Genomic DNA, 25,047 nt, shown 5'->3' with positions numbered 1-25,047 from the left:
ATGCTTTGCCGAAGAGTTTTTTTTTTTTTTTTAAATAAAACATTTCTGTAACATTTTTTTTTTTACATGACTGACCCCACTTTAGAGCACCAGTGTCCATGCTAATCAAGGTCTCTAATTATAATTTAGTTCATAATTTCCAAACTCTAAGAATAAGAATAAAACTGCTTGCTGCTTGAAGACTTTTGTGTGAATGCTGTCTTTGTGTGTTAAATTTTAAAAAACTGTTATTGTCAGACTGAAATATTTAGAGACATGTTTAAAAAAAGCTTTAGCCACCTGTTTCTGACTATAGGCACCCTCAGAAGGTCAGACAAAGTGTCAACTATTACACACTGCCAGGAGGAACATTTTTCACTTTTTCACTGTTTAGCTTTAACAGCACTATCATACATGCTCGTTATTGCCACACCGTGACTGTGCAGGCCAAGGAAATTTGATTCCTCATGATATGACTCCTCTAAAAACATCTTTATCAGTTCATCAATATGTAAGCACATAAATTGTGTATATGAGCTGTGCTGTGGGAGCTTGTCTGTTGTTTTTTGTTAGTATATTGAGTTTATTTAGTCCATTGAATTGATTACACTTGGTACAATGATCATTCATTGATCACCTGGTGTTTCTGGCGGCGCTTCCTCTCCTGCTCAATCTTTTGCTGCTTCTCTAGTTTCTCTGTCATGCGAGCTTCTCTAAGTGTCTGTTTCTTGCTGCGCTTGTAGGCTTTGGAGTTCAGGGCCGTCTCCAGAGTTGTGTCTCGGCGCATGCAGGCTACAACATCGAGCCTCAACTAAGAAAGAAAATAAATTCATAATTGTCATCTGTGGCAAAATGCATTAAGCTAATGAGCTTCATCAAATGATAATCATATTCTGATGCATTTCACACATTTTTTTCATAATTGTTGCTAATTACAGCAGAAAAAGGCTGTGAATTGTGAAGGGACTGTGTGCTACAAATACAACATGGGCGCCCTCTAATGGTGACTTCCACTGTCCAGCATAAATTAAATATTCATAGCACAACTTCAGACACCATCACCATCCACACAATCACCATCCACACAATGTGAATAGGACAAAGCTCAATGGAACCTGCAAATCAAAAATATGTACATTTTGAACAGCTTGGCTTATTGTAAATTATTCTATTTATTGTAAAGAAACAGCAAACGTAAGTGTCTCCCAATTTATGAGTGATTTATGAGTAATAAATTACTGGATATATGCATTTATGAAGATTGTATTAGTTATGTGCACCAGTAAACGTGAGAATTATTTGAGTACTTTATTAATATTAATAATGACATTTATTTGTAATTTATTCATGGATTAATTATATACAAGAGTATCAAGGGTTTTGAAATGCTTTTATACCATTTTCAAGGAAAGTTTAAATGAAATGATATATCATGTAGTGTAACCATCAATAAAAAAGACATACCTATAAATAAAATAAAATAACATATTTATAGATGTGAGTATACACAAGTTTTTAAATATATTTTTCAGGGTAAAACATATTTATTAACACATTCCATAAAATGTTATTTCAAAAATATCATTAAGAGTTGCATCACATGATATTAATACAGTATTAATAAGCAATGGATGAGTTTAAAGATTATGCTAAACTATGATTTTTGTCTTCATTATGATATCAGGACAGAAATATATATTTTTTTATTAAATAACACTTTTACACAGAATGATAAAATATTAATGTTTATCAATTAAAAACATCCTCATCATAGAAGTTGTTGTATGAATTACTTTTTTGAATAAATTAATAAATATGACAAAAAATGAGTGCCATGTCAATAACCCACTTGCCGCTGGAAGGTGAGCAGTCTTAAGGCCTTCAGCTCCACAGTAGCTTTAGTCCGCAGATCAGGTGGCAGCAATCCTGGCAGATTCTCCAGCTCCTGAATTCTGTGAGCAATCCTGGCCTGAAGACTTTGAACAGAAATGAAAAGGACAGGTGTACTGAATCCTATCTAATTGTTTTTTTTTTAAGAATAACCTATAATGGTCATAAAGTTAAAATATGAGAGCAGAAACTGTCAATCAAGCAAGATGTCTCTGAAGGTGAACTTCCTAGGCATTAATAATTTCTAGTTACCTTAGAGTTCTCCAGAAGTATAAATCACCTGCAAGATCTGAACCTTTCACTAAGTAAAAAATAGATAGTACAGACGGAAAAAAGAAAAGAAAAAAAAATGGTGACCTCAAGGTACATCAAACAATCAACACATTCCTGTTGCTTCAGACAGTGCAAGCCAGTGTAATCACCACGTTCTAAGGAACTTTCAGAATCCTCAGAGGGTTCCTCACTCTCCTCTAACATTTATTACAGCTCACAAAGCCCCCCAAAACAACACCCATAGGTCTGGTGATATTTTATAGACAGACGAGCAATGGAAGACAGGTGGTTTTGCTTGAATCCACACCCAAATTTTGTTGTGATTGGCAAACCGCTTAGAGCATGTTCCGGAAATGACACACCTATTACCATAACCACGATCTGCTCAACTGCAAATATTAATGATGGTGTCAAATCTTCCATATCATTTTTCCATACCAATTATGAATGAACAAGAGGATTGTGCAGAACCTTTGCAGCATGGATTTTACAGGACATTTCAGAGTGTTTTTGTTGTTGTTGTTTTTTAGTCTATGCTCTCTAGCACAATTCATCCAGGCCTTGTCCTTTTATTTATTTTTTTTGCGTATTCCGTGGATGGGAATTATTCAAATGAGTGAAATTATTACTTCACAATATCTGGAAAAAGCATTGTAGTCCAAATGAGCTGTAATTGTTTGCTTCAGCAACAAAACTAAAGGCAAAATATTCCAGCAAAATAAATATAAAGCAGGGTCATTCCGTGTCAACTAAACCAGAGGTCCCTGGCTCAAATTTTTGATTTTGCTAATATTTTTTCTGAAGAAAGATAAACATGTATAGTGATGAAAGCCAAAATATTAAATGTCAATGATGAATATTTACTGAGTAATCCGCTTTTTTGTAGAGGGGTGTCAAAATGGCAATTTTCACTTGAGATACAGAGCCAAATTACAGGGGGTTAAAAATGACTTCATTGGCAGCATCATCGTTACTTTTACACAGAGATTGGTAGGTCTATTAGCAAAATCTGTTGACTTTAGCAATTGCATTATTTAGCAATTGCATTACGTGACAATGGTGAACATTCAAAAATGGGGAAAGAGCACTTTTCAAGTTTTTTTCTCCAAAGTTTGCAGGCCTGTAACTCAAAAAATATTAAAGGTATCTTAATGCCCTTTTAGATATTGGGTCTTAATAAACTTCCCTTTTGGCATCTTAGTAGTGCCTAGAAGATGAAGATTCTAAAAGAAAATGTCATTAAGGACTAGAATCTAAAATCATATTGCGATATCTTTAATACTTCTTGAGTTACAGACATGCAAACTTTGGAAAAATAATATTTATTGCACTCAGACATGCATGTTCAATGCAGTTGTTTTGACAGAAGGAAACAAGATACATTTCTGGTTTGAATATTATTTGTTCATCAGACTTTCCTCTTTAAAAGAAAAGAAGCATCATATTTTTTCAAAGTGAACCACATTTGGTTTTTGACCACTGAAAATGTGTACAATTTAACGTTTTACTCCTGGAGCCATATTACAACTACAATATCTCTGGAACTGAATCATATAGAGCCTTCAAAATAAAGGTGCCAAAAGGGAAGTTTGTTAAGACCCAATATCTAAAAGGGCATTAAGATATCTTTAATATTTTTTGAGTTACAGGCCTGCAAACTTTGGAGAAAAAACTTGAAAAGTGCTCTTTCCCCATTTTTGAATGGTCACCACTGGCACATAATGCAGCAAAGATTGGTAAAGTCAACAGATTTTACTACAGTAATAGATCTACCAATCTCTGTGTAAAAGTAACATAATGATGCTGTCATCTTTCTGAAGTCATTTTTATCCCCCTGTAGTTTGGCTCTGAATCTCAGGTGAAAATGGCCATTTTGACCCCCTCTGCAAAATAGTGGATTACTCAGTAAATATTCATCTACGATATTTAATATTTTGGCTTTCATCACTATGTTTATCTTTCTTCAGAAAAAATATTAGCAATTTCAAAAATTTGAGCCGGGGACCTCTGGTTGAGTTGACACAGAATGACCCAGCAATTAATTTGACTTGGTACACATCCACATTTGGAATAACGTATAAAGATATTAACACTAAAGTCTTAGAGACATGCATGCCCCTTTAATTGCAGTGACAAAGACAAAGACATTAGTGCATCTGAGGTAACATCATAAACTAAAAACTGAAAATCATGACCCCTTTGACCAGTGTAGATTGCTCAGTGTAGATTAAGTTGAATTTAATTGCTCATTACATACCGGTATTCCCTCTCTTGCAAGAGTTCAACAGGGTCCAGACCCTGAGGCTTCTGAATCGGTGTGATGCGATTCTGTTTCTGCTGAAGCTGGATAATGAGGGAGGGCTGGCCTGGTCCTGGTGGTGGCTGAGGTTGGGAGGTGAGGGAGGTGCAGGGCACAGGTTGTGTAACAGTGAGGGCCAACGAGGGAGCTGGAGAGGGTCTGCCGCTGGGAGCTGGGACCAACAGCTTCTGTGGAGCGCTTGGGGTCTCTGAGCCTTGACCTGACAATAAAGGAGATGCTCTTTGTGAACGTCTTGTGAGATTTATCAAAATGGCATGTCTGTCAAAGAAATGCTCCTGAATGCCAAAAAGCATTACGCTTCCAGTGATCCATTACGCTGTTGTCAGTACAATCAATATAATGTGCCATTATGAAACGGCATAAGTAATATCTTTTATATTTCAGAAGCTCACTGTCGTTAGGATGTTTGATCATACTCAAAGAGTTCATCAAAGCTGTTGCTGAAGGTTTTAAGACAGTTCAAAGCACAGTGTGAACTGACGTCCACCTCTGAAACGAAAAATCTTTACAAAGACTCATATGACCCATTCCAAGCCAAATGTAATGCCTTTAAAGAAACTTTATAAAGGGCATGCAATCCCTAAATGAGAACATAAACACAAGAGATGATTCAAGATCAAGTTCTGGATCTTTATTTCTGGCTGGGCACAATCAATCAGTTGCTGAACCTGCCATGAGGGCATGCAACAGTCCATAGTCATTTCATATCGAGCAAAAATGCAGTGAAAATGTCAATTGACCTGAGGTGATGCATATTATCTTCCACAAGTACAGTCAATTAGCAGTGGATTACAATTAAACCAAGCTGACTCACCAATCAAGCTCACTTGAAAAGAAAAGATGAACAATGAACTTTAATTTGTGAGAACTTCAGTGACTTTCAATAAAGATCTAACAATCCATGAATTAATTCACTGTCATTTGAAAGCATGTTGGTGAGGTGATTTAACCTCTGTAAGGTCGCCCGTTAGCAAGTTTTTAATCATTTTCAAAGTTGTATTTATATGGAGCATTTTCATGTACACAAGAATATACATAAATCTGAATTTGCTCCTATTTAAGCAGTATCTGGAGCGAATACAACATTGCATCACATACAAACATAAAAGAAATGAACAAATCGATATACAGATGGATAAAAAGCACTGTAAATGTCTCATTTTCAGAAAGGTTACTGGCTTACATTCACAATTCACCTTTGCCATTTTAATGGACATAAATTAGATGTTTTGATTCAATAACTACATGCAGCACAATAAAGCAAGACTGAGCAGATTAGCACAGCAGTACTAGAACGTGCATGACTGTCTGAACGTTGTCCTGAATGTTACTTCTAAAGCTCAAAATAGGCTGATCACCATGTCTAGTATACAGTAATATGCTAATGCCATGTAAACATCTTTTTTAGACTTAACCAGGATATGTACCCTGGAATTGGAAGACAGGCTGCACGAAAACCTCTATGACTGGAAGATTATTTTCTCTTATTTCTTATTTATTAGAATTCTTATTTCTGTCTTAAAATATAAATATTAGATAAAAAATGCAAAACTGGACATCTGGTCTGAGAGGCTGGACAGCAACTAACTAAAATAAAAAGTTAAAGCACTCAAATTTAAATAACAAGAAATATTAAAAACACAAAAACAAATAAAAACGAAAAAAGCACAACAAAATGACCAAAACTTTAACTAAAATTGAAATGCAAGCTGAAAATATAAAAATAAAACCTAATTCAATATATGAAGTAATACTATGACAATGTACAAATTATTCTTAACTTTAGAATAGATAAATAGTCACTTAAAGGGATAGTTCACCCAAAAATAAACACGTTGTCATCATTTACTCACCCTGATGTTGTTCAAACCTGTATGAGTTTCTTTCATATGTTGAACACAAAAGAAGATATTTTGAAGAATGCTGGTAATCAAAGAGTTAATGGTCCCCATTGACTTCCATAGTATTTTTTTCCCTACTATGGAAGTCAATGGGGATCAACAACTGTTTGGTTCTTCAAAATTCTTCAAAATATCTTCTTTTGTGTTCAACATAAGAAAGAAACCTATACAGGTTTGGAACAACATGAGGGTGAGTAAAAGAGGAAAAAAAAAAAAACAGTGCCATCTGGTGGAATGCAGAGATATGCTTAAGAATAAATACATCCCACACTCACCTTCAGGCCATGGTTTTGGCCCAGAAGCAGTATGAGTCTGCATGGCTGGAGAGGGACATGGGCCCGTTGCAGGCCCTCCATGAGGCACTGGCATACCTAGCAAAAAAAATAAAATTTACAAAATGCCAAAAAATAATTACAAAAAAGTGTAACTAACATGACGACCAAATTCGTACAGAATATCATCAGTTGCATTCAGGCTTAAAACACTGCAAATATAAAAGTACAAGAGAAAATTGCACAACTGTAATTTGGACCTAAGGGAATTGGACTCACTGACTAACACTAAAATGACCATAAGCATATTCACCTGGAGGTCTATTGTAGGGGCCAGTGTTGATGGGCTGCTGTTGCATGGTGGGGAGGCTCCTCTTGCCCAACACAGCTAACTGTAGATTCTCAGGCAGAGGCTGACCACGACCCAGGATCTTGTATGCCAGGATCTGAGCCCTTAGTTGCTGTAGCTGGACTGGGCTGAAGGCAGACTGACCCCTGGCCTGCTGTCCCATCCCCTGTGGATCCATGGGCATCATGGGTAACTGACCCTGAGACATTTGCGGTGGGGTTGGCCCTCCTCCTGACATAGGGCTGGGCACATGTTCCGGCACCTGGCCCAATGGCGAGGGATGAGGGGACATGTAGCCTAAGAAGCAAAAAAGGAAAGATTTATGAAGTTTATTGCTATTAAAGGTGTCATTTAAAAGTGTACTTGGTAATAACTGCCATACTAAAGTTGTTTGTTTTTCTTTTGATATTTTGTCTTTTTCTTTCTGCAGAATAAAACAGCTTTTTCTAGAAGACTGGTACAAATGGACGCCTCATATAATGTGAGTGAAAAATGTAATGATATTTCCCAAAAGTACTGTGTACAAATTTTTAATTTTCTAAAATTATGGTGTGGCCACATTTACTGCCGGTCTGTAAAACGTTGCGAAATCCATTTCGATGGGAATCTGCATGCTTGGAAGTTCTGCATAAGAGGAAAAATGTTCCCCACAAAGATTTTTCTCGGAGTTAAGTTGGTCACACAAATTTACCACGTTGACTGAAAGAAAGCTGCTTGGTTTGAAAGAGACTTCTGTATAAGCTGTGCTTCATGCATCTCTACATTATTGACAATGGACCTTTTTTGCCCACTAAATTTCACTGACCGCACCTTTAGGCTACCATCAACAATTATAAATAAACATGTATACTACATTTTCGTTCAACAATCCATTACTGTTAATTGCAGAATATTTAATTGTGAACATTTAAAGATACATTAAGGAATGTAAAAGGTACAGATCAGAGAAAAACTTGGTGTGAAGAAAGCAAAGTACAAAAGATCTTATGTATTACCATATGAGGATAATTAGTGTAACATAAAAGGCAGCCCCAAGGATAAATGCAAAAAAAATAAATCAATAAATAAACACTGTGAAATAATTGCCTTAATTACCTCCTTCAGTGGCGGAAGAACAAGAGCCTCTTCTGGTGAACTACAATTATGGTTAAAATTATAACCTCGGAGTGCTTTGTTATTATATTGTGGCCAATATGTAATTGTACCTTGACTGTGTTGATCCATGGGGCTCTGTGGAGGACCCATGCCACTGTGCAGGGATCTCATTCCCACCCCCTTCATCTGGCCAAAGTGCATATCGTCTCCCATCCCCTTCTCATGCATTCCCTCCATAGGCTGAATAGAGACAGGAGATTAGTCATGCATGCTGCTGGCATACTGGCAACTTCAAACATACCGTTTAAAAAATGAACCTGCAACAAGTGCCTTTACATTTATTTATAGCGTTTTTCTGTTTTTGAATATACTGGACAACTATTGATCTATTTTAATAAAACCAGTGCCAAAAGCCATCCTCTACCTTATGCATTAGGTGCATGTCCTGTGAATAGTCTCCAGCCCCTTGGCCCTGCATAGCATGCGGGACACTTGGGGGCCCTGGGCTGGGGCCCATCAGATTGTGTACAGAGCCAGGAGAGGGGCCTGGTCCAGGGCTGGGCCCTAGGATGGGCCCCGGAGACAGGCCAGCACCTGGTGAGGGACCACCATGGGACATACCAACTGGTGGCTCGTTGGGGGTGGACATCTATTGGATGAGAATCTGTGGGAAGAAAGGGAAAAAAAGTTTGAACCTACTGTAAATGACAGATTCTCACTTTTGTCCCAATTCTAAAGATTGTTTGACTCCCAAATGACAGCATTTTTCAAAATAGTAAAAAAAATCTATATATATATAAAGTCAGACGTTTTATGAAAAAGATGGTTCAAAGCCACAATAACATTGCTATTAAACTTAATATTAATAAATTATATCAGAATGTGGCAAGTTGCTACATTGTTTATCAAAGCTAGTTAGGCTCATGAATTCAATTGAATTCTGATTATTAATATATAAAACTATGCACAACATCTGTTGCCTTTTATCATAAAAAAGCAATAAGCCACGCATTTCAGTCTCTTGTGGCTTATTGCATCATAATATATAAATAACCTGAAACCAAGTTCTGTCATAATAAGAAAATACATGCAGTTGTATGATGATTTTTCAGGATCCACATTTTTAAGTAATGCATTTCAACGTATTTTTTCCTGGCCGGGAAAACAGCATTTGACATTTTCCTGAATTTTCCATGACTGTGGAAACCCTGATACTTATTATATGAGGTAGTACCAAGAGTAAAAATTCATTTACAAGTTATTCATTTTTAATAAATAAGCTGCATTTATATTCTAATATTGCTTTATTATTAATAATAATAATGAACACAATTAAAAGAAACAAATTATTAAACAAGTTATATTCTTTTTTCTAAAATTGCTTTACTGATATATTGCTTTACTGATATATTGCTTTATTATCACGGTTGGTATTTATTAAGAAGAAGAAGGGGAAAAGTATAAATACGGTCTCCCGCTCATATATGGGGAAACACAGAGGCCAGAAATGGAGTTGTTCAAAAGTTACGCAAGCTCTTCCAGCGTCATTTGCATAACAATGACCCGCGCTGAATCCGTTGTTGACTGCACAAATGCGCTCATGCAGGCCTGTTTACTGTCCAAAGCAGAACGAGGAAACCTTTTAAAACAACTGATAATTAGGAGTGGCCAACGTCACCCGTAATGTTATAAGAAAAAAGGAAGAAGTTTATAATTTGTAATTTGGAGAGAGCTGCTCTGATAGGATCATGGCTTCCTCGACCCGCTGTCATGACTGTCTCCTCTCACGCCATTGCAGTTTCCTGAGATCTCAAACTTTCTGGAACCTTCCCACAACAGCGCGCTACCAATGCACGTTTATGAACAGCTCTTCATCTTCCTGGCTTTACAAGCAGTTTTGCATTATTCGAGGAGCAGTTTATTCACCTGCTTTTATGTTGTCAAAGTTAAAAGCAAGCAAGCAGTAAAAGCCCCCTGTCTAATATAATTGAGCAGCAGCTCGCTAACCGTCTGTACAGTTATGTTAGCATGCTAGCCCGCCTACATTTCATCAGCAAATGCCAAAAATGCTGCCCACTGACATATATACATTAGTATAAATGTCCAAGCAAAGAGTATTTAAACTCAATTACCTTCTGCGAGGTAAACAACACAATAAAATGTCTAGCACATTATTTCAGCTTCAAAAAATATGACCGCCATATGTTGGTCCCCTCCCCCTCTGTTTTGCTGACAAGTTGAAGTTCGTGTTTTTTTCAGTGCTTTGTCATTTCTGATTCGTTGAGAGCGCAGGAAATACAGTCGTCTCTCTGATGTGATTGGCTGAGCAACACATCGATCATCCCGTGGAATATTTAGGGGCGGGGCCTTTCGAGTGCACTTTCGTTTCGCACTCGCAGCAGCGGGCGCCGTCTGGGGCGTTTGGAGACGCACGCTTCAAAACGATCGCGTTTTCACACGGTCACAGGACTGAATGTGTTGTATTCACGCCTGCATCAGTCCCTATGTATCTAAGGCGGTTTTTTCTGTAACTACACTATGGAAGAACTGACAGGTTATATGCGTTGCATATGCATTGGATGCATAACCATGTTGTTGTTTGCTGAACAATGCATTTTATTTGCTGTGAAAAACACGTGTGATGAATGAAAAGGTGTCATCCTTAAATTAGTGTTAACAATAATTAACTAATTGTTGGATCGAAAATATACCGTTAAATAATAACTCCTCTGCTTCTGATTGGTTCGTACACTTGGAGGGCTGTACCTGATTGGTCCCCGTCTCTGAAGCCCACCCCCACACCTAATCGTAACCATTTTCAACAACAAAAGCTTCTTAATTAGAATAGCCTATATAGTGAATCCGAACTACAATTTCAATGCAACCATAATTTTGCATATCACATCTGATCTGTTGGGTAACAAGAATGTTTAACACAATTTTAAACAGTTCTCTCAGGACAAGGGTATAACTATTGTTCATGAATGTCATCTTATGAGGCAAGCTGTCACAATAGTAGGCCTATAGCCTAGGCTACAATTTCTTAATTTATATTTGTTGGCCGAAATGTTTTCTTTTGGACGTTACGTTTTACAATTCATTTGCATTTCATTTTTACGGTTTAAATAAAAAATGATCTGAAAAGCCTATAATAGGCTGTTTAATGTGTAAGATTTAATAAACCGTTTGGTTTAACACGCGACTATTAGAGGTTTTTGGTGTGAAAATGTAGTAAAACGTCAGTTTTATAATGTAACCACACGAGGGAGGCAATGCTCAAGAATTCAGTGAGGTTCAAAAGCAATCTACATGCGTCAGTCAACAGTCAGTACATAGTGTTAAGAGGGTAATTCATGTGTGGACACTTGTAACTCATTTATATAATAAGTTAAGCTAATTAATGATCTAATTTGCCAACCATGCAATAATGCACAAATGTGCAAACAAGATTACCTATTAAAATAATAATAATAAAAAAATTAAATGGTTCATGTAGTTATTGTTTAATAGGCCTACAATAGTTTTCAGATTTGCTGTAATGTCATTAGCAATATGCTATGCAATTATTGATTTCATCTTAACTTCAATTGTAAATATTAATATTTATATTCATGTTCATGGCAAATGTTTTCATAGCATCCTAAAATAAAGCACACTGTTTGTATATGTACATGAGAGAAATTAAGACCTGAATAAACCTCAAATGTCATTAAAAACACAGTGCAGGTACAGATACAAGTGGTGTTGAGTGCTTAAGAGATGAAGGTTAAACCACAAAGCCCTAAAAACAACAGTATCAGTGCTGTCATAGTTTTACACTGCTGTTTAGCAAAACAAGAGGCCTGCTTACATACTGTATAATATGTGACCCTGGACCGTCAATTTTTTGAAATTCCGATTTATACATCATCTGAATAAGCTTCCCATTGATGTATGGTTTGTTATGATAGGACAATATTTGGTCGAGATACAACTATTTGAAAATCTGGAATCTGAGGGTGCAAAAAAAAGTAAATATTGAGAAAATTGCCTTTAAAGTTGTCCAAATGAAGTTCTTAGCAATGCATATTACTAATCAAAAATTAAGTTTTGATATATTTACTGTAGGAAATTTACAAAATATCTTCATGATCTTTACTTAATATCCTAAAGATTTTTGGCATAAAAGAAAAATGGATAATTTTGGCCGTACAATTTATTGTTGGCTATTGCTACAAATATACCCCAGCCACTTAAGACTGGTTTTGTGGTCCAGGGTCACATATAATGAGTAATAAAATAAATAAATTAAAAAATGAAAGAGAGAAAAAACATTAGGCAAACTCTACTTCGGTTCCATAACAAGTTGTACCTGAGGGACTTATGCAAATCAGTTTGCATTCTATTGTTCTGAATGGAAATAGTTTCTATTTTAATGGAGGGATATGATTTTATAGGTGAAGTTCAAATGGCTTTGAGTAAGCTCTCTGGTTTATTGCACTTCTGTTGTGCTGTTTCTGTTGACGGTTAAATGTCTTAGGAATATAAGTAGTTAGACGTTGATATAATTTATGGCATAATTGTCACATTAATTGTTAAGCTGAAAAGTGCTGATTGTATCTTGTTTGCAGAGGAGCATTTCTAACATGTTTTAGTTATGATGACATCAACATTGTAATCTGGAATCCTTCACATATATACAAAGTCAAGATTAACCTGATCTATATATTTTTTAATAACTGAAATTGCATTTAATCTAGTTGTAATTAAGTTCTTTTTTTTCTTAAATTATAAATTAAAATATCTAAAACATATTGAAATGATACATTTGTCTTTTGGATAGTAATCATGTATTTACAAATTGTAACAGCAGCCCTAACAAAACATAATTTGGGATGCAGTGTAACCTTATTGCCCATCAGCTTTCTCTGACACCTGTCTGATGCTATCAGGTGAGATAGGCATGTTGTTGAATGTGACTTCAGTGTTGGAATGACAGATTGTATTCTTGTGGTTGTTTCTCTTATCAAGTCAATTCCAACCGCATGGTAAAATAAATGACCTTATGTCACACTTTGATCATTAACACACACAATGATTTTATGTGCACTGTTCAGAACATGATTCAGGGTTTTTAACAAACAACAAAAATAAATTTAAAGATCCCTCTTGGCCAATTGGCTACATCCTTCTCTTTTTATCTCGCACGCTCTGTCCAATGTTTATTTGCTCCTCGTTCTGTCATCCCATTGAAAGTGGATTTATCTGCAGGTGTGGGACACCTTACATCACTTGACCCTTTAATTTCACCGCTCCGGTACTCGATTTGTGAACCCCGGGATTTTAAACAGGCTCTTGGGACCAGCATCTGATAAAGAGCAGTGCTGGAAATCTTTTTCCAAGATGGTGCGGGATTCCAGAGGGGTCAAGATAGGCTGGGGGGAAGGAAGCGCTGCCAGTGAGGCCTCTTTGTAGTTGCCTTTGTTGCAGGTGTTCTGCCACTCACTATTATCCTCTGTCCTATATCCTATGTCTGTTAATCATCTTTCCCTGCGTGACATCTGCTAAACTAAGACACATTACTATCAGAAAACGGGAAGCTGCACTAAAAATACAGAGAATCGACAAAATTAGGTCCATGGACTGGTTAGTTGCTCGCTTACATGTTGTCTGACATGTTTACTGAGAATCAGAGATTACCAACATTGCCCAAAATATGTTCCACAGGACAAAAAGGCTGTTCCTTTAACTTTTAAAAGGAAGGTTACAAACTGTGACTAAATTGGTCAACAAAATAATTGAAACAGGAATAATTATTGTTACTAATCATTTCAGATCTATATATTCGCCATTATAAAGTAGTCATTTCTTGCATGCACTGTGATGATTTCATTTCTTGCCATTAATGATTTAAAGAATCATTAAAAGAATTCAAACAAACTCACAGAGAAAAAAAATCTAATATTTAACAAAAATGGGTTGTTGTTTAACATGGTGAGGTTCAGTTGTTATTTTGAATCTATTGAAATGGAATCTTTAACTGGCAGTAAAACTATAAGTTGGATGAGATTTTGGGACCACAATATATTTTAAAGCACACATACATTTTCTTGCAAAATGGATATTTAAATAGCAGAAATACGATCAGGATCACAATGGCAGCCTCAAATGGGAAGTAAATTACCTCCGAACATATATATTTTTTCTATGGTTCTATTATTTGTCAACTAAGATGTCCATTGACTCCTAAGTATTTAATTTTAGGAGTCAGTGGCTTCCTAGACATTTTCTTTAGTCTGGAGCCCTGAAAAGAGTGCGTTGGCTTTACCTTTTAGCTTCAAACCACGATGAGCTTGGCAATTTAAGCTCACAATGTGTTTTTAACTTGTCACACTGAATACTTTCAACTCCTGAGGGATGATGTCAGCAAAATACCCGACAAACACCAACGACCAACTAGCATCTGGGAGTAGTTAGAGCTACTTTATTCTCGCACCCTTAGTGTCAAGTGTGTGTGTGTGAGACAGAGACAGTCAATGTTAAAATGTCAGCAGCATACACGCTTTAGAAATTAAACCATAAATATGTGTAATATCTTGATATCTTGAACATCTGCAGTGTCCACTGTCCACCCTGGTAAAAAAAATATATATATATATATATATAATATATATATATAATACATTTATTTCATACTAAGTATAGTTCAAATCTATGAGCATAATTACTGACACGTCGCTCAAGACATACTGATATAAAAATTATAATTAAACTTTATTTGGAGTACTACTTGTGCACAATGCACATTTCTTAACATTAAGCCTAAAATGTGACTATTGAATAATGTCAATCTTTAAATGCAAGATATTTAAAGTATACCTGCAATAGTTCCACTTTAGCACAATATACTTCAGTATATCTTTAGTTGGACTTCAGCACTACTTCTGCAAAATTAAATTGCATTAATGTGCATTAAGCACAACATTAGTTGTTTCAAATTAGCAAACTGTGAGTATACTACAACATGTATTTGTAGTATACTCAGCATAAAATGTATTTCAAATACTTTTTTAATATATTTATTTTTTACTAGGGGCATGCATACACATGCATATGGAAAAAAATCAATTGCACATCCTGTCCGGCCCTCTGAGGACTTCTGCCGGATTAAGATATTGTTTTCAGAGAGTAAGACAGCACAGGACCGGTCAGTGTCTTTGGCCGTTCTGAACCATGTAATGAATACAGGCCGTAGAGGAGGAGTTTCATACATTAGCTAGCCATGTCAGTGGAGATCTCGGGTTTTCAAAACACTTTAGCATGACATGAAGCTTGGGGTATGTGAGAAACTGTTTTGGCCTGACTTTCTATCTTAATTTGTCAGTCTCATATTCTCAGGGGCCAAACACTGATGGCCATAAAGGAGCCTATTGAATCATCAAGGCACCAAATGGATGGCAGTAAAAGACAATTAATAAACGATGGCGCTCTGGTGACAAGTAAACCAAAACCACTCTGAAGAAGGCAGATCTGTCGTATCATTGACAACTTGAGCTAATCGGCCTTTTGCATGCCACATACAGTAAACATTGAGCTTTTCTCTCTTTCATGCTATGCCTGAGTACACAGGCGTTGCGCTCATTGGTATGCAACGAGCTTATCTGACAGGCATGCTTTGTCAGATGCATGTGACTTGATACAATGTCTCTGGGCTTAGTTCGTTTTAGCAGTAATGACAGATTAGTCCCACGTAATTGCCTCTCAATTGCCTGTAGACATAACAGTGCTTGTCATTTTCTGACAGAAGCTCAGATGCCATATGAAGGAGCAGTGAATAAGTTAAGTGTTTACCCCTCTAAACTCACGGTTCAGGTATTCTGTTCAGCTTTGTTGAGCTGCCACTGGCAGAACGACAGCTGCCCCATCTGTAATTAATTTCTGATTCCTATGTACATAGACATCATTTTGTACGTCCTTGCCCTCTCACGTTAGCATTCAGAAGGAAAATCTTTGTTTTCATTTTTCAGCTCTGGAAACAATGAAGGGTTTTTTGCTGTGTAGGACGGGTGTGTATGTAACTTTTTCACCTTGTTTTATGCTCGTGATGACTTGTTGTGGGAAGAGAAGTCATCAGGTGAATGGCATTTTACATAAGGCCTTAGCAAACACTCACCTGCAACAACTAGTATATGATACAGTCTCTTTTTTCATTAGATTCATTCAGGAGAAAGTTCAGTATGAACCGTGATAGCGCTTTACATTCAGTTACCAGCTACATGTTGTGCATATGAATTATTTTGTGTTCATTTTAATCATTAATGCGTGTCAAGCATAACAAAAATGTTCTAAGAACGTTCTGCTGTGGTTCCCATTAAGTTATGAGAATGTTATTTCTAAATAATGCTCAAGATGTCAATTTTTTAAATGTTGTTTTAGTTATGCAAATGTTATCATTTTGCAAGCATTATGAGAATGCTACTTTTAAATGTTCTCTGAACATTCAAAAACAATTACACTGTATAAAATATGTAAGTTGTAAATAAAGCTAATTACTACTGATTATAATGTGTTACTTGGCGATTTTTACTAGCATTTGACTATGTTTTTGTGCTAATGTATGGAGGAATGTATTAAAGACCAGATGACTTTAAGCAAACATTTTGTTAATGTTACTGAAAGAACCTTGCTAGAGTGTTAGCCTTTAGTTCTGAGAATGCTCCATGTTAGCTGGTACAAAAAAAGTTCTTAAAATGTTCTTCATAGCGATGCCATAGAAGTACCATGTTTTGTTCCACAAAGAACCATTCAGTCAAAGGATCTTTAAAAAAACATCTCTTACTTGCCTTTTTATAATCAGAAGTGTTGTCGCTCTGCTGTGAAGTCAGACCTTTTCTGTAATTGGTTCACAATGTTATTTCCCATTGTCTGTCATTTTTTGTCAATAAATCACACACATGAATGTTCTAAATCTGCAAGATGAACGGTATTTCTAGGGCAGCTGCCCCTCGATGGAAACTAGTGATAAAATGTGACACCTGTTTTCAATGAAACAAGTGGTCCGGTCTCCAACCTGTGCAAAATAATAAAATCGTTCTGGCACAAAAGGTAATCATATACTCTTCATCATAAATGCATGGGAGATTCTGACAGAATTCAGGCATGGTGAGCTATGGATAGCTCTGTTCGAAAAAGCCTCAGGTTTACTAAGGGCCAACACACTGGCAAGTAAAAAACAAATGCAGCTGACATTCACTCATATGTGACATACAATGAAATGGAGAGATTTTTCATTTATAGACAATTGTGGCTGAGAATATTCACAAGTAGGATTGGCTCCAGCAAACCGCACTGGATTGGCGAGGTGTTTCTATGTAGGCTATATATGTTAAGTGCATGTTATTCAGTTCATTGTGATTTTTTTTAACAAGACGTAAAAAGAGAATTATGTGCTAGCTAGTGGCAACTTGTCCACCCTTCACAAGAGAGGAGTGTTTCTATACTTTCGAAACATCAACACCCACTTGAAACAAATTTGGCATATGAGTGATTTGTGTTTCTCAGTTGAAGGTGTTGCAAAGTTAATACTTTCTACTGATTGACAGACTTGAATAGACTTCACATTCTGTGCTTCATTTGTTGACCTAAATGCAAGCTGTGGGTGCACTTGTGTAGTTTATCATTAGTGTTTTATCTGCTGAAACTAAAATATGCTTGTCTGCGGTTGATTGCTTAAAGAATACAATAATGGGTTATTTTGAATGCTTGATTCTGACACTGCAGATGTTCAAGATATCAAGATATTACACAAGATATTACATTCAAGATTTGAAATTCTTTGAGCCTTTGTTGCTGTTTTATTAATACTTACTCCCTCATAACATAAAAAAACATATATTTTCAAAGTTGTAAGTTGTGAGTCGACAAGAAAATACTATTTCAGTTTTCAAAATATGTTTAATTTCATATGTTACTTGCTATTGCTTTGCAATTGTTGTTGAAATTTACTAGCAATTTCTGAGTGAAAATTGTTTTTATGTATTTAAAACACACAAAAAAATAATAGCAATGTCTTAAAAATGCTGTATGTTTTGTCAAAGCAATGGAAGCTTGGTTATTTTCTGTCACAGCACAACATATTACTAAATATATGTATTGCATTGTAGCATAATAGTGTAAATGGCTAGTGATTGACTCTTATGTCTAATCATGACTCTCTACATCACTGTTAAACGTGGTAAGGGTAACACTTTAGCATAGGGACCAATTCTCACGATTAACTAGTTGCTCATTAGCATGCCTATTATTAACATAATGGCTGTTTATTAGTACTTCTAAAGCACATATTCTGCATGAACATGTTCTACATCTATAATCCTACCCAATACCTAAATGTATAAACTACCTACTAACTATTAATAAGCAGCAAATTAGGAGATTATTGAGACAAAAGTCTTTGTTAATGGTGAGAATTGAACCTTGTAATAAAGTGTGACCTTTTTTTCAATGCCTATGTTGCATTATTTTGCAGTATTATAATTTATAATGGCACAAATAAATAGCAGCATGCAAAACTCAACTGTGACAATAAACATAACATAATTTTAGAAATTAATAAAAAAATTTACTCCGAGCTCTACAAATAACAGTACTAATAAACAGCCAGAATGCTGCATAGTTAATAATGAGAACCAAAGTGTTACCAAAAATTCAGTATCAGTGTTGTTATAAAATGTTGTATCATTAACAGATATCATCTGTATTAATATCAGTTTATTTCTGCATAGTATTTTAATGGTCTGTTGTAATTGTAAACTGTGCAATCTTTTACTTTACAAAAGGTTATTTTAAATGGTTGACCTAATGTACCGGTCAAGGTCAAATCCGTGAAGTCACAAACCCCCATCCTGCTCAAGATGATTATCTTTTCCTCTCCTTTTACCAAGCAGCAACATCCCCTAACAGCCAGATCTCATGTGTCCTTATGAGCTTTTCTGTTGCCTTTCAATGGCCGTGGCGCTCTACAAGTCTTAACTTCACCTGGTAAGTGTGCACGAACAGAGATAAACTTCCCCCGATTGTCTGATAACAACAGATCTGCACAGATAGCTGATTCAAAGTTTGCGCTGTCAAGATTTTATCATTAATCATATTGGCCCTTGTCACACACATTACTTTTATTTCTCATTCATCACAAGTTATTACAGGCTACAAATGCAGGGTTGCGCTGACTTGTTATTTCCCAGTCACTGATCACTGATCCAGGTAACTCATCTACAGTGTTTTGTTACACTTTATTTTAAGGTGTCCTTTTTACAGTGTAATTACGCAAAGAAGTATTGAGTCATGTTAATTGACAGCATGTACTTACTGTAGGGTTAGGGTTTGGTTAAGGGTTAGTTGTTTGCAATTATGCATAATGTACTGTTATAGTAAGTGCATGCAATGGTTTAACAGATATAAGTAATGTTACCCAATGTTTTTTATTCTTGTGACTTAAGGAGTGTTTAAAGACAATAACAAGCAAGATTTGAAATTCTTTGAGCCTTTGTTGCTGTTTTATTAATACTTACTCCCTCATAACATAAAAAAACATATTTTCAAAGTTGTAAGTTGTGAGTCGACAAGAAAATACTATTTCAGTTTTCAAAATATGTTTAATTTCATATGTTACTTGCTATTGCTTTGCAATTGTTGTTGAAATTTACTAGCAATTTCTGAGTGAAAATTGTTTTTATGTATTTAAAACACAAAAAAATAATAGCAATGTCTTAAAAATGCTGTATGTTTTGTCAAAGCAATGGAAGCTTGGTTATTTTCTGTCACAGCACAACATATTACTAAATATATGTATTGCATTGTAGCATAATAGTGTAAATGGCTAGTGATTGACTCTTATGTCTAATCATGACTCTCTACATCACTGTTAAACGTGGTAAGGGTAACACTTTAGCATAGGGACCAATTCTCACGATTAACTAGTTGCTCATTAGCATGCCTATTATTAACATAATGGCTGTTTATTAGTACTTCTAAAGCACATATTCTGCATGAACATGTTCTACATCTATAATCCTACCCAATACCTAAATGTATAAACTACCTACTAACTATTAATAAGCAGCAAATTAGGAGATTATTGAGACAAAAGTCTTTGTTAATGGTGAGAATTGAACCTTGTAATAAAGTGTGACCTTTTTTTCAATGCCTATGTTGCATTATTTTGCAGTATTATAATTTATAATGGCACAAATAAATATCAGCATGCAAAACTCAACTGTGACAATAAACAAACATAATTTTAGAAATTAATTAAAAAATTTACTCCGAGCTGTACAAATAACAGTACTAATAAACAGCCAGAATGCTGCATAGTTAATAATGAGAACCAAAGTGTTACTAAAAATTCAGTATCAGTGTTGTTATAAAATGTTGTATCATTAACAGATATCATCTGTATTAATATCAGTTTATTTCTGCATAGTATTTTAATGGTCTGTTGTAATTGTAAACTGTACAATCTTTTACTTTACTTTGCAAAAGGTTCTTTTAAATGGTTGACCTAATGTACCGGTCAAGGTCAAATCCGTGAAGTCACAAACCCCCATCCTGCTCAAGCTGATTATCTTTTCCTCTCCTTTTACCAAGCAGCAACATCCCCTAACAGCCAGATCTCATATGTCCTTATGAGCTTTTCTGTTGCCTTTCAATGGCCGTGGCGCTCTACAAGTCTTAACTTCACCTGGTAAGTGTGCACGAACAGAGATAAACTTCCCCCGATTGTCTGATAACAACAGATCTGCACAGATAGCTGATTCAAAGTTTGCGCTGTCAAGATTTATCATTAATCATATTGGCCCTTGTCACACACATTACTTTTATTTCTCATTCATCACAAGTTATTACAGGCTACAAATGCAGGGTTGCGCTGACTTGTTATTTCCCAGTCACTGATCACTGATCCAGGTAACTCATCTACAGTGTTTTGTTACACTTTATTTTAAGGTGTCCTTTTTACAGTGTAATTACGCAAAGAAGTATTGAGTCATATTAATTGACAGCATGTACTTACTGTAGGGTTAGGGTTTGGTTAAGGGTTAGTTGTTTGCAATTATGCATAATGTACTGTTATAGTAAGTGCATGCAATGTTTAACAGATATAAGTAATGTTACCCAATGTTTTTTATTCTTGTGACTTAAGGAGTGTTTAAAGACAATAACAAGATGTTATACATTTTTTGTAATTAATTCATTAATTGCTTTTTTTATTTGTTTGTTCGTTCATTCATTTATTTTGTCCACACATCCACCCAAAACTACAAAATATTACGCACATTTGCCTGGCCCACAGATGTCAAATACAAATTTTTATTATATATACTACTATGAAATAGTTTATGCTGACTGTCAAGATTTTGTCAAATTTTTTGCTTGGGTTATTTGAGAAAAATAGTCATTATGTGTTTCTTTTTTTATATAGCCTATATTTTTCTTGTAGTGCATGGAGTACATAAGAAGACCCAGAGTCAGTCACATTTACATTATACCCATACAGTGTATTAGCGCTTAACTCTCAGTTCACACAGAGTTCACTGTGCGCTGGCAGAACCGAGGGTTCGTGGGTCACAGGAGTTGACTTTCAGTTAAACCACAGAAGTTGGGCTGACTAAATATTATGGTTAAAATGCTTGGAGTGAAGCTATGTTGTGAGAATGTTAGCATGTGGATGGACATAAAATGCTAATGTAGAACTGCTAAGAACTGACACTCTCAAGAGACACATTGAGCATTAGCACAGTGCTGAAAAAGAACGGATGAACGAGTGATCTGGAATGTTTGGGGATCATATACGAGTCAATGCAAGCCTCCCAAGAAATCACAATCCACTCATGGAAATGAAGGAACCCAATCCAAGAGTGCTTAGACAGGCGCCATTTTTTCTAAACAGTGATTAAGTTCTATCGAATATCAGCACAGATCTTAAGTGCTTTTCTGATGAAAGGTCTCCCGTCTTGATCCTCCTCATATAAACTCGTGAAATTGGAGCTTTCAAGTACTTGGGTAACAATTAAGCTCTTGCAAGGTAACCATTAGACAACTCCAACAAACGCTGAAGCCTCTTTACCTAACTTTTTTCTTTTTTTCGTAACTTTTTTGTTGTTGTTGTTTGCCCCCTCAGGCATCATTCACAAGGTTTCACTGACAGTTACAAAGACTGGAATTTGTGGCAGTTGATCCGGTAGCATAACAGTGCTTTTTTTTACAAAGCAATGTCTAAACAAATGTCTTTAAATGGAGTGGTTCGGTGACCCAGGCAGGCCTCATTCGTTCCTAGGGCAACAATTACTCCCCGTAGACTTTGCTAATCCTGAAATATGGACCTGTGACTAATGTTGGAATTTAGCAAGAAATCAGCTCTTGTTTCACGAGGCTTTATTGGAATAAAGCATGATGCGGTTCCAGTGATGAATGGGCCCAGGCAAAGTGACTGGGTTGGGCCTCTGCCTCCTTGTCTTTCACTATCACTTTAGTGCTAGTGCTGATTGGAAGTGTCACAGAAGCATGTAACAAGCCTCTTCAGCTCATTGCCAAAGAGATAAGTTGTCATGTCAACAGCAATTCTATACAATGTACATCTGAGATATGCTGGATGTGTTTGCTTTTAGAAGAGGCATAAAGATCCCTTTTTCTGTCCAGTGTCCTTGAACCTAGGTTTCTGTAACTATAACTGAGGCGGATGTTGAGAAAAATATTGTATTTTATTTTGTGTTTGAGGCAGTTTGAACTGGCAACCCAGGTTAAAAAAGTACACTTCCATAATGTACTTAAAATGCTCTATTGTCGGGGACTAATTTTGTACTTAATCTTTTCTGATGAAAGGTCTCCCGTCTTGATCCTCCTCATATAAACTCGTGAAATTGGAGCTTTCAAGTACTTGGGTAACAATTAAGCTCTTGCAAGGTAACCATTAGACAACTCCAACAAACGCTGAAGCCTCTTTACCTAACTTTTTTCTTTTTTTCGTAACTTTTTTTTGTTGTTGTTTGCCCCCTCAGGCATCATTCACAAGGTTTCACTGACAGTTACAAAGACTGGAATTTGTGGCAGTTGATCCGGTAGCATAACAGTGCTTTTTTTTACAAAGCAATGTCTAAACAAATGTCTTTAAATGGAGTGGTTCGGTGACCCAGGCAGGCCTCATTCGTTCCTAGGGCAACAATTACTCCCCGTAGACTTTGCTAATCCTGAAATATGGACCTGTGACTAATGTTGGAATTTAGCAAGAAATCAGCTCTTGTTTCACGAGGCTTTATTGGAATAAAGCATGATGCGGTTCCAGTGATGAATGGGCCCAGGCAAAGTGACTGGGTTGGGCCTCTGCCTCCTTGTCTTTCACTATCACTTTAGTGCTAGTGCTGATTGGAAGTGTCACAGAAGCATGTAACAAGCCTCTTCAGCTCATTGCCAAAGAGATAAGTTGTCATGTCAACAGCAATTCTATACAATGTACATCTGAGATATGCTGGATGTGTTTGCTTTTAGAAGAGGCATAAAGATCCCTTTTTCTGTCCAGTGTCCTTGAACCTAGGTTTCTGTAACTATAACTGAGGCGGATGTTGAGAAAAATATTGTATTTTATTTTGTGTTTGAGGCAGTTTGAACTGGCAACCCAGGTTAAAAAAGTACACTTCCATAATGTACTTAAAATGCTCTATTGTCGGGGACTAATTTTGTACTTAATATACAAAAAATTATTCTTTAGTACTTCTTAAGATAAACTTAAGATCAACTAAGTGTACTCAACTGTGCTATTTTGGAACACCATGAATATGAACAATAATGCGCTTTTAACATACTATCTCTGTACTACCACTTGTAGTACACTTGAACCCATCTTTCATACACTAGTACACTCAAGTGTACTACAAGTGGTAACTAAATACATTTTTTAAATACAGAGATAGTATGTTAAAAGTGCATTTTAGTTCATATTAATGGTGTCCCAAAATAGCAGTTGAGTACATTAGTTTATCTTCAATTTTTATCTTAAGAATAAAGTACTAAAGAATAATTTTTTGTATATTAAGTACAAAATTAGCGCGCGAAAATAGAGCACTTTAAGTACATTATGGAAGTGTACTTTTTTTAAACTGGGAAACAATTTTAGAAAAAAAATTATAAACTGGCAAGACAATGAATAAGAACTTTATGTGAAGAATGCTGGATGTGTTTGCTTTTAGAAGAGGCATAAAGATCCCTTTTTCTGTCCAGTGTCCTTGAACCTAGGTTTCTGTAACTATAACTGAGGCGGATGTTGAGAAAAATATTGTATTTTATTTTGTGTTTGAGGCAGTTTGAACTGGCAACCCAGGTTAAAAAAGTACACTTCCATAATGTACTTAAAATGCTCTATTGTCGGGGACTAATTTTGTACTTAATATACAAAAAATTATTCTTTAGTACTTCTTAAGATAAACTTAAGATCAACTAAGTGTACTCAACTGTGCTATTTTGGAACACCATGAATATGAACAATAATGCGCTTTTAACATACTATCTCTGTACTACCACTTGTAGTACACTTGAACCCATCTTTCATACACTAGTACACTCAAGTGTACTACAAGTGGTAACTAAATACATTTTTTAAATACAGAGATAGTATGTTAAAAGCGCATTTTAGTTCATATTAATGGTGTCCCAAAATAGCAGTTGAGTATATTAGTTTATCTTCAATTTTTATCTTAAGAATAAAGTACTAAAGAATAATTTTTTGTATATTAAGTACAAAATTAGCGCGCGAAAATAGAGCACTTTAAGTACATTATGGAAGTGTACTTTTTTTAAACTGGGAAACAATTTTAGAAAAAAAATTATAAACTGGCAAGACAATGAATAAGAACTTTATGTGAAGAAAACCCCATAAATAATATAATAATTGTATGGAATTTTAAGGAAAATCACAATGCACATCGTTTTTAAAACTTTCAC

General features: G+C 35.7%; 1 protein-coding gene across 1 annotated transcript in view; it reads right to left on the bottom strand.

Moving 5' to 3' along the window:
* Nucleotides 1-10,295, bottom strand: part of LOC107557604 (probable global transcription activator SNF2L2) — a 42,588-nt gene extending 32,293 nt beyond the window's left edge. Inside the window, exons 1-8 of the mRNA XM_016241083.1 lie at nt 10,212-10,295; nt 8,504-8,743; nt 8,190-8,319; nt 6,949-7,281; nt 6,639-6,734; nt 4,400-4,661; nt 1,829-1,955; nt 617-790 (exon numbers count right to left, since the gene is read on the bottom strand). Coding sequence (XP_016096569.1) covers nt 617-790; nt 1,829-1,955; nt 4,400-4,661; nt 6,639-6,734; nt 6,949-7,281; nt 8,190-8,319; nt 8,504-8,728 — 1,347 coding nt within the window. The 5' untranslated portion in view covers nt 8,729-8,743; nt 10,212-10,295. The remainder of the gene's footprint in view (nt 1-616; nt 791-1,828; nt 1,956-4,399; nt 4,662-6,638; nt 6,735-6,948; nt 7,282-8,189; nt 8,320-8,503; nt 8,744-10,211) is intronic.
* Between the last annotated feature and the right edge of the window lie 14,752 nt (nt 10,296-25,047).

The sequence above is a fragment of the Sinocyclocheilus grahami genome, unplaced genomic scaffold, assembly GCF_001515645.1.
Source record: "Sinocyclocheilus grahami isolate Dianchi unplaced genomic scaffold, SAMN03320097.WGS_v1.1 scaffold611.1, whole genome shotgun sequence".
In the NCBI taxonomy this organism is placed as follows: Eukaryota; Metazoa; Chordata; class Actinopteri; order Cypriniformes; family Cyprinidae; genus Sinocyclocheilus; species Sinocyclocheilus grahami.
The sequence above is the reverse complement of the archived record's forward strand: the minus strand, read 5'-3'. Positions and strand labels throughout refer to the sequence as shown.